Source organism: Gastrolobium bilobum, unplaced genomic scaffold (genome assembly GCF_033153095.1).
Source record: "Gastrolobium bilobum isolate Gb01-03AN ecotype WA unplaced genomic scaffold, APGP_CSIRO_Gbil_v1 utg16275, whole genome shotgun sequence".
Classification (NCBI taxonomy): Eukaryota; Viridiplantae; Streptophyta; class Magnoliopsida; order Fabales; family Fabaceae; genus Gastrolobium; species Gastrolobium bilobum.
The window spans coordinates 86220-96991 of NW_026896379.1; the positions used below are offsets into that span (position 1 = coordinate 86220).

Consider the following 10772-nt stretch of genomic DNA (forward strand, 5'->3'; position numbering starts at 1 on the left):
ACTAGGCCCATCAAATTCCTTAACAAAGATGCCTATAAATTAACATAATACAATCTACTGCAGCTGGTTACAGCGCCATGCAATTAGAGTTTACATCTACGTGCTTAATTATCAAAGGGTACAAATTAGCATAGACATGGAAATAACTGTATAGTAAACATCCTTTCCCTATTCACCCTGCGCTAGTCATTTTCTTGAACAAGAGCTAGCTAGTCATACATGTTGAATCATTGATGCTAAGTTACATATCTTCCGGTGAAGAATGAGATAAATAAACCAGACTTGCCATGGCCTCTTGCAGCCAATCTTCCTCATCGTTCTTTAACTGCATACAAATGATTATCAATTCAAAATTTTATTAGGATGTGTCACAATAATTTTTGCATTTAAGCACGAAATTTGATTGTGAAAAAGAAATATTAAATTTTTTTAATATATAAAAAGTCTAGGTTAGAGAAAATATCGCCCCCACATAAGGAACGGAAGACCACAAACCTCATTGAGGATTCAAAGTGGAATTACATATCACCTATTAATGAGGGAAAGCTGAGAATCAAACCCAAATCACAATTAACGTGTGCGGAAGATTCGACCTGTGCTGACCCTCATTGGCAAATATTAAAATATTTTGTTTCTTGATTTATGGTAAAAAAATGTTTAAGGGCATGGTTAATTATCCGATAGCACCACATTTATTTGGCATCTATAGATTCTCTTTCCTTCATATCCATATAAATAGTATATAATGAAAATTAATTACCTGGAACTGGACTGAATCACCACCATAAAAGTCTTCTTTGTGATCATGATTCTCATGCTTTTTTGTTGCCATGTCTTCCTCACATAGCTCATTGTTTCTTGCAAACCTTCCTCTAACTCTGACCCGCCGATCAGCTAAGGTTTTCCGACATGCATACTGTAGAATTATGCCAATGAGAAAGTGAATTCCCAATTCTCATTTAAACAAAAAGGGCAAAAGGGTGATGTCGATATAAGTGTGTGTGTGTGTGTGTGAGAGAGAGAGAGAGAGAATAAGACCTTGATGGTTTTGTTAAAGTTTCTTTGATTTCTTTTCTTCAAATATCGGAGAATTCTTTCTTTCCTTTCTTCTTCTGAGTACCTCCCCACCTTTATGTTGGGCTCTTCAACTGCTGGCATTTGATTGCCTTGAATTCCCTGCCATAAATTTCAAAATTCTATTAATAAAACCAAATATCGATTAAATTATATATGTTCTTGACCACAAACTATACTTTGTATGTGATATGAAAGAACTTTAAAAATATAATTCTAATTAACATGCACAGGAATAATTTTTCATTAGAAAAGGAAGACAGGATCATGACTCCTTTGAATAAAAACTTTGGTTGTAGTTGATGGCTGTATATTTCTGAGAAACTTATGTAACACTAATAACACTAGATGCTTTTCTGAAGATATAAAGGCACTTTCTTTCAATATGTCACATCTCATTTTAATCTTCACTTCCAAGAGGCAGAGGACAATACATAATCCACTCCCCATTAACTAAACCCAGAATAGCGAGGGTGGAATAGAGACAATTCTTCTACATAATCTTACCCTTATATGTTACAAAGATGTTATTTCTCCGATTCGAACATGTGACTTTTATATCATTAATACATGCATTAACTATCCTTCAATGAATTACAATCACAATAAGGAGTTAAACAATAAGCATACCCAGTTTTCTCTTGCAGCATTAGGATAACAAGGTGGCTTAATATCCTCAACAAACCCACAACATTCTTCCACAAACTCACCAACATGTGGTTGGTATCTGCTGCTGAAATTCTGAAATCCTGTAATGCCTCCACCATATAAGTCCATTTTACAGTCTGCAGAAATGGCAGGAACAGAAAAGTCTGAAATGCCCCCTATTTGCTCAGAAAAAGTTGGCATCCAAGAAGAAGGAATGGTATCACAATCCAGTGAAACAACATGATCAAGTGCCCCATTATTATCAAGCACAGGAATGAAGCTATCTTGGGTACCCAACATGTTATTATTGTCCATAACTGAGGTATAGCCATTGAATGAAGCAAACCCTGGGGTAGGGAACCCTGCAATATCATGACTAGTGAATGTGTAGTTTGGATAGAAGTTAGGGATGGAAGCCATGGAAGAGGGAGAGAGAGGCATATGGAAAAGAAAATGGCTGCGGAATTTGGGATTCTGGATGAGAATGTGTGTGTTGTGTTGTTGATTTTTGGTTGGCCTTTTTGATTTGTGGGTTGAATAAATATATAGGGTGTTGTGATAGATAGTGCAATAGTGGGTTGAGGCAAGTTGTTAAGGCAAGTGGCCAAGACTATAATTGGTAATTAGGCAGCTAGGAATTTGGATATAAAAAACAAACTAAAACTGTGTGTGTACTTTTCTTCTTCTCTCTTTACTAATTTTGTGTGAAGCTGTAAACGCGTAAATATTATATTCCTAATAAAAGTGGCTTTTATACTCTAATGAGTTTTTCTTTGTTTTTCTCATTAACCAGTATTTTTTTCCCCAATGAATCCACTCATGTCTTTTTAATATTACCATATTATATGATAAATTTTAAGCATTAATTTATAAATCAAGGGTAAGTTATAATTTCTCTGGTCAATGGAGTAAGTTATCTCCCGTGAGTCCAACACGACATCATTTTGGTACGGAAATCAAGGTATTTTTATAATTCTAATATATTGCAAGGTTATATTAATCTTTATTATTATAATTTTTTAATTTTTTAATCCCAAAATGACGTCGTTTTGAGCTCACTCTATATGATTTTATCTCCAGTGACTGGAGAAATATTCTTTCCATAAATCAATTATCATAATTTTAATGACAAAAATCATAAAACAAAAATAAAATCATTTTAAATGCTAATTAAACATTAACCTATCAATGGATTATTGAAATATTTTAAGCCACGTAGTTCTTACAATTATCCAAATCAAGTTTCTCTTCATATAATTTTAAAAGTGTATTCTGCGTCAACTTATTACATTCATGAAGATTGATGGCTCAACTTTTTTAATTATAATCCTGTTTTAAGTAGTTATTTGTAGGTACGACGTGATTTTTTCAGTCATGTTGAGTATTGAATGTTTTATACTATACCCATGAATACATTTTTTCTTGGATAACGTGATGTAAATAGTTAAAACTTAAAAGAGTTTTAAATATAATAATTCATTTTTCAATCATTTTGAAAATTGAAATGTACTGTACACAGTTGTACAGTTTTATAAAATAACATTGTATGCATATTCAACAAGAAAATTTTGATTTATCACCTCTAAATTAAGAACATGTTCACTTTAGTTTTTCAAACTGTAAAACGTAAAAGACAATCCCTAAAGTTTTTAGTATATACATTTTCATTCTTTCGTTTGATCCTCCGTCAAATTTTAATAAAATTTCTTATACTAAAATAGCATTTTTGGAATTTTGAGGACCGAAGCAAGTATAATCCTAAAGTAGAAAGCCTAAATTAGTTTTTTCCAACAATAAATTTGGTACAAAATTTTATCACGTGATTTTAATGTAACGAAATCATTGAAAAGTTAATAAATCAAGTTTTGCATTTTTTGTGTTTGAGAACTGAAATACACATGACCTTAAGTTAATAAATCACGTTTTCCTATTTTATCACGTGATTTTTTTACCTATTTAAAACTTTAAAAAGTTTCAAATAAAAAATAAACAATTAAGGTTTTATAAATTTTAAAACTAAGGACGAAATATAGATTCGTAATTTACTGAAATAAATAATCTATTGAAGTTGTATATTATCTTGACAAAGCATATTTAAATTACTTTGGATTTTACAGTTCATTTCTTAGCCTTATTATTTGAATTCATTACTATTTTTATTTGTATGTATTGCCTTGTCCAATTTGTTATAGTCTTTATTCATTGTTCATTGGGCTGCATTGTAACTTGTAAGAATCTGCACCGTTGATTAAGGAATTTGATTAATTAATTATGATATTAATGAGATAATTTCATAATTGACCGTAATAGTTATGAGAAGACTTAGATAATTATGGTAAGTGATTAATAATGTTGCAAGTCGTTTTTCTGACAAAAAGTACAGGTACCGATTCTGCTCCACTGTATAAGTGCATACCAATGAAGTATCCCGAAAAATTATAATGAGTGCATGAATATTCCTATAATATATAGGACTAGCAAAACAAGTTTCAAGTCAAAATAATGAGAACTGGTGCCATAACTAATATTGGCTAAGTAAAAACGCGTACCGGAAAAGTACTGCGAAAAATAAAATAAAAGTATGACAAATCTTAGAAAAATGTCTAGGTTTAGAATTTTAAGTTTGGGATTAAAATGCTAAGCGTAGCTAATAGTGCTATTACTGTGTGATTAAACTTAAGTTGACTATAAATAGCCACTTGCACACAACCCTAGGCTGATACTTAGCCATTTCCTGCGTGGGTTGTGTATGTAGTTGTTGCCTCCCTTCTTCTTCACTGTTCCATTGTCTCTTCTTCACAAAATCCTTCAAGACACCATTTTTATGAGAGATTATCCACCTTTAACCTTGTAAACACTGAGTGGTTGGCATTGTGGGTGAGTGAGGTGTTTCATTTCTGTGGTTCAAGCTGCTGTTTGTTGGGGTTTTATGCTGAGTTTGAGAGTTGGGTTGGGTGAGGCCATTGTCATGGGATTTTAGGCTTCAAGAAGCCACCTTTAGGGTGAAAAGACCCATCTTGTGTTGCATTTTCGTAGTCTTGGAAGGACAGAAACTAGGTGTTGTGTAGAGGACTTCTTTTCTGTCTCATTTTCAGAATTTTGAAACCTTGAGGTATACCATGATCACCTCTTTGGTATTTTGATGATTTAAGCTTGTTTAATCCTTTAAAAAGTAAAACTCGGATCATTTGAGCTAAGGACTGTGTTTCTGAGTCTATAACATGTTAATGAACATCTGTTTATGGAGTCATTGGACTCCAAATCACATTTGGACCCTTAAAAATGGGATTATACAGAGGGCAGTTCGAGTTTCTGCATTCTGTTTGATGAGTATTCGAATACTTTTCGTGAAGTATTCGAATACTTATCCCTTGGTAGTCGAATACTCCTTGCAGGAGTATTGGGATACTTTTATGGGAAGAAAAGTATTTGGATACCGTTGAATAAGTATTCGGATACTGGGTAGTATTCAAATACTGTGGTATTTGTATTCGGATACCTGATGGTATTCAGATACTTTCTGGAGACAGGGAGTATTCGAATACCTCCTGCAGAATTTGCATGAAATGACTTAAAATAAGTTGGAAAGCCTTAATCACTTAATGGAATCTAGTGCAATGATTATTGATGATTAATTATTGTATAAACAGATTGTGATTATGTTGTTTGTGGACATTGAGCTAGTGTAAGCTTGGCTTGGATAGTTAGCTTGCGAGGTAAGCTTTCGTGTCCTCGGTTTAGCCATTGTTGGTTCCACCATGCCCCATGGGGGAATGGTTTTATGCATGATGTGTTTTCATGTTTTGATGATTGAAATGCTTTTGAGCTGTCAAGTGTAAGGGCCTTATAATATGCATATGTCATTCCATCTAGACGGTAAGCCTGAGTATGCGGCGTCATACAATACGGTGATTCTATGGGTGGGTGCAAGTGGCGTCTGGCACTGATGTAGGCAATAGACGTATTTAAGTCCTGCATTTCTCTGGCCAGTAGAATATCTTAACACACATGACATGATTATCTGTTGCATTGCACTAATTTTGGAACTGATATTGTATATTGCTTTTAGAACTTATATTGCACATGTAAGTAAGCTTGGGGTGGAGAAATCCTTGAGGACCCCTTGCCTTACTGAGATTTCTGTTTAGAGATCTCATTCACGTTTGGGGTACATATTTCAAGTTCAGGTAACTCGGCGGTTGAGACCTCGGGCGGCAGGAGGCCGGAGCTGAGTTGAGATTATGCCTTTTTGATGATTTGTTGGATTCTGACATGCTTTATGTTATTATTATGATAAGTTGTTAAGACTCTGTTGGGCCTTGTTGCCTTATTTGGTGAGCTTGGGGATTGTCCATACCACATTGATTGATTATGTCTTATTTTAGATTCGAGTTGTATTAATGTATTAGGATTATGGTCTGAACTGCGTGTTGTAGTTCTGTGATTTAGGTACTCACATATATATATTATGAGGTTATTCAATTTAGATAGCTGTTTAATTGCAATTACATACATGCAAGGTTTTTAAAAGGATTAAGTAATCAACTTGGTAATTGATAATGAAGTCATAATTGAGAAGAAAAAGTTATTCCACATTTTTAATTAAGCAAAACTTAATACGATGACATGATAACAAACTGGGTATACACGGGGTGTTACATAACTCACCTAATTTTGGTTATATATTTTTAGGTTAATGCAAGGAGATAGCTTTTGATTAGTTCATTCATTCAATTTGATTAAGCAAATCTTATTGATTCTTAGTGGTGAGCCCGACACAATGTTCATCAGGGGCAAAAGTTTAACTAATAGGTTAATATATAATTTGGAAGCTTTATATCTTCTAGAGTTGATCCATTATATCTACAAACAAATTGTGTTGCAAACTTGATGAATCTAATATATATTATGTTGATTGTTATTGCTAAATGTATCATTGTACTAGTTAAGGCTTGCTAGACTATTTGATGCTAGTTTGTCCATCACTTATAATTTGAAATTGGATCATGAATGTAATACCATCCATACATACATACATACATATATATATATATATATATATATATATATATATATGATGACCATGAGCCACACCTTGCCATACTCCAGTTCCTCACTTTCAACTTTCAAAAACCTTCTCTCCACTCTTAACTTTCAAAAATCTTTTCCCCTAACCACATTCTCTTTCAATCCCTCCCATTGACAAGGCAATCCATCCCACATCTTACTCACCATGCTCACTTCTCTTCATCTTCTCCAAAATTAGCACAACCTACCCATTATTCTCATTTCTTCTTGCGGTGCTTATAACAACTCCAGTGAGTTTTTTGTTAAAGGGAGGAGGGACACAAAGTAGAGGCGAATAAGAGATCAAAGATTGTACAAGGAATCATCATCCTCAAGTAAGTCATGAAACCACCACTCCTACTATGTGTTAATTTGAAAATCATGTCATGAGAATGGTTGCATGTTCTTGATTGATGCATGCATTGGTTTAATTGTGTATCTGGTTCATCTTGATTGGGAGAAGGATGAAAATATAAATTGTTGTTAACTAGGAACCCTATTTTTGCTTGTTCATGAAATGCGGCGAATAGTTCAGGCATGGATATTGGGAGTTTGCCTTAGTATAGGTTGTATACATCCTTTTCTAGACTTAGGAGGCATAACATGGCGTGTTGGAATAGGTTCAAGTGGGGTTTTTAGACATGGGAAACCTTGTTAAACAGTTGTAGCCAGAATCTGCTTTCTGGTGTTGCTTGCTCTAGCAAGCAGCTACATGAAAGGAATGCTTTCTCTCATTCCTCGCTGAACTCGCTCGCTTCAATGAGCAATGTAACGAGGACACCTCTATATATATTCCTTGTTCATGTGATTGCATCTTTCCATTTTATTCATTACTTGCCATCATCCATATATAATGTTTATTTTAAGTTCCTAATAATAGGACTTAATCCTTGATACAATACTTGAAAGATTCTAAGGTGCCATATTTGATAATTTGTGAGGGATGCCTCAATGTGTTTGAGCTCAGTACACATATAGATCAATGAGTGAGAGACACATATAGTAGATTACTCGAGGTTTTGGAGACCATATAGTACGATAGATGACTGCTAATCTTTTATGTATATACGAGCATATTTGTTTTTCTTCATGAAATCTTTTGTAGGACTATTATGACATAATGTTAAACAAGATAGGTTCTTGAATCATGACAGAGTATAATTGGTAGTTTTATGATTTATTGGGATTCACATCTCACCCTATTGGGATTTCATTTCAAGAGTTATAGACAAGGTTAGCATCCCATATGTACATTGGACGATGTGTTTTGGTGGCTGATGACTCTCTTGGGGAGAGTTTTTTTAGGTTTTATTTACATGTAGTTTTATGATTTATTGGGATTCACATCTCACCCAATTGGGATTTCATTTCAAGAGTTATAGACAAGGTTAGCAGCCCATATGTACATTGGACGATGTGTTTTGGTGGCTGATGACTCTCTTGGGGAGAGTTTTTTTAGGTTTTATTTACATGATTTGGTACCCTATTATATCATAATTCTCTTAGAATTGCATGATATTAACATTGATCTTGTCTTTTTATGTTTTGATTGATAAATATGCTAAGTGTTGCTATTTGTTGTTACTTCGAGTACTAGAGCAATTCATTGTCTTTGTTTTTTTTGTTACAGATCAAAGCCGTAGATTCGAATAACAGAGTTGTAGTAATCGGGCTTAAGTGAAACAGGGCTTTGAAGGTGCAAGGAGTAACTAAACTTTGAAATTCAAATTCAAACAGAGAGATAAGAATGCTACAACAATAGATCAAGATAAGAAAGTTGTGCAAGGTAAAGGATAAGTGTATATCACTTCCAATCCTAATATTTTGGCTAACAAGAAGATTAAATCAAGTTTAAGGGATAAACATCCATCCTTTTCAAAGGCTATTTTCTAGGGAATTCAAATTAGAAGAACTACTTGGCACCCACGTCACCATTTGCTATATAATGAGATGCCTACATATGTCCAAAATAAGCTTTCAAAAGTTGAAACACTTAGAAGATTTTGAGGATTCGTTGAGAGAAATCCTACAAAGATAGAGGTGAAGCTAGGGTCCAGTAGAGAGAACACTAGATCTGGTTGAACATTGCACTGCTCTGGTGGCTGAGAAACGGTGGATGGTGGTGGAACCAGCAGTTGCTGCTACAACATTGTCCTTGTCTATTTTATCTTAGTTCTATGGAGCCTTTATCTTTCTTTGTTTTTTCTTTTTATTCAAGTATGAGCTAAATTGTCTATGATTGGGTGAAAGAGTACCCGTATTGTGAAGTAATCAATTTGCCTAAACTTTGCTATGTGATTTTTCATTAAGTTGTTTAATAAAGTATTTAAATTATCTCAATCTTGTTGACTTATCGAGAGAGAGTTGCAAGTGTATAGGGTTTGGGCTATAGAGATATAGGTGAATCTGGAAAGTTATTAAACATTATGGATATAGAGATCATTCACTACACAAAACCAAAGGGAATTGCACTTAATAGATTTAATAACTACACAACCATAGAGATATGGTAGCTAGTACACAATCTATAGATTTAATAACTACGGTTGGTGAGAGCCCGTACATACATGAGTGTTCTTGTTACTGATAGATGATTGCTATAACATCGTTACAACATTCTGGTGAAATTATAATATTGGAGAAATTGATCCCAATCTATCTTTTGCATACTTGAAACTTATCTTTTTATTGTGTTTTCATAGTTAATCGGTAGCTTAGCTTAGTTTAATCATTAATTATTAGTTTAGATCATAGTATAATCATCAATCATCTTTGTTAATCTTATTACTTCACTTAGAGCCATAGCTTTATATAATCTTCGTGGGAATGATACTTGGACTTACATATCCACTTTATTACTTGTGACACGTGCACTTGCGTATTTGTGTGATTGATATATTTGATTGCAGAATTATACAACAAGTTTTTGATGTTGTTGCCGAGGATTATTATTAAAGTTATTTCCTTTTGGTGAAGTGATTTTTTATCCACTCTCTTTTCTATCTCTTTTCAGGTATTCCGGCTAGTTTATGAGCTACTCTCTTGATCATCCAGAATTCCATTTTGATTCAAAGATCAAGAGAACCTTTCAGAATAGGAGAATGAGGGAAAGACAGAATAGAGCTGTAGCAATACCCAAAACTGCAAACATGGAAGGAGACAGATCCGTAAATGGGGAAGGACCAAATAGAGCAGAGATGCCTATTAGGGCACATGGAGTCCCCACACTTAAAAATCTCCATTCGAGGATTGTGCAACCTGACATTGCAGTAACAAACTTTGAGTTGAAACCAGTTATATTCAGCATGCTGCAAACAATTGGCCAGTTCAATAGATTACCAAGTGAATACCCACATCTACACTTGAAGAACTTTATGGACGTGGCAGATAGCTTCAAGTTGCAAGGAGTCACATCTGATGTATTAAGCGAAAGTTATTCCCTTACTCTTTAGCCAATAGGGCTAAAATAAGGTTGAGTAATTTAGCCCCTAATTCAATCAGAAGATGGGATGATTTGGCTGAGAAATTCTTGATCAAATATTTTTCCTCCAATTAAGGTAGCTCAACTAAGAAGTGGTATCACATCATTCCAGCAGAAAGAAAGAGAATCACTATATGAAAACTGGGATAGATTGAAGGAATTGCTTCGAAAATGCCCCAATCATGGCATTACCAAAATGACTCTAGATGGAAACTTTTTTCAATGGATTGAATGAACAAACCTGAGGTATTGTGGAAGCATCATATGGAGCATCCCTCTTAGACAAAAAGTGTATAGAAGATTATGAGATTCTAGAGAGGATGGCAAACAACAATTATCAAAGGTTATTCGAGAGGACAATTACATAGCAGAAAGTTGCAGGAGTGCTGGAGCTTAGTGGGATATCTTTATTGACAACACATATATCCTCTTTGAACAATACCATTAAGACTTGAATTTGAGCATTGATGCTGGAGCATAGCCACAACAAGCACATGCAATT

At 34.1% G+C, this 10772-nt stretch overlaps 1 protein-coding gene and 1 non-coding gene across 2 annotated transcripts; both read right to left on the minus strand.

Moving 5' to 3' along the window:
• Window positions 1-241: 241 nt before the first annotated feature.
• Window positions 242-2142, minus strand: LOC133299451 (uncharacterized). The gene is made up of 4 exons (XM_061498909.1): window positions 1705-2142; window positions 1039-1176; window positions 761-916; window positions 242-325 (listed from the first exon to the last, which is right to left on the minus strand). The coding sequence occupies exons 1-4, from the start codon at window positions 2140-2142 to the stop codon at window positions 242-244; spliced, it is 816 nt and encodes a 271-aa protein (XP_061354893.1).
• An 8210-nt stretch (window positions 2143-10352) lies between these two features.
• LOC133299458 (small nucleolar RNA R71) lies at window positions 10353-10459 on the minus strand. Its single transcript, XR_009749927.1, has one exon. It is a non-coding gene; the product is annotated as a small nucleolar RNA R71 (small nucleolar RNA).
• Between the last annotated feature and the right edge of the window lie 313 nt (window positions 10460-10772).

Coding starts and splice junctions, on each gene's coding strand:
- LOC133299451 (XM_061498909.1), bottom strand. CDS start 2,142: ATGGCTTCCATCCCTAACTTCTATCCAAACTACACATTCACTAGTCAT. Junction 917..1,038: donor ACTTTAACAAAACCATCAAG/GTCTTATTCTCT, acceptor ATAATTCTACAG/TATGCATGTCGGAAAACCTT. Junction 326..760: donor GTGATTCAGTCCAGTTCCAG/GTAATTAATTTT, acceptor ATTTGTATGCAG/TTAAAGAACGATGAGGAAGA.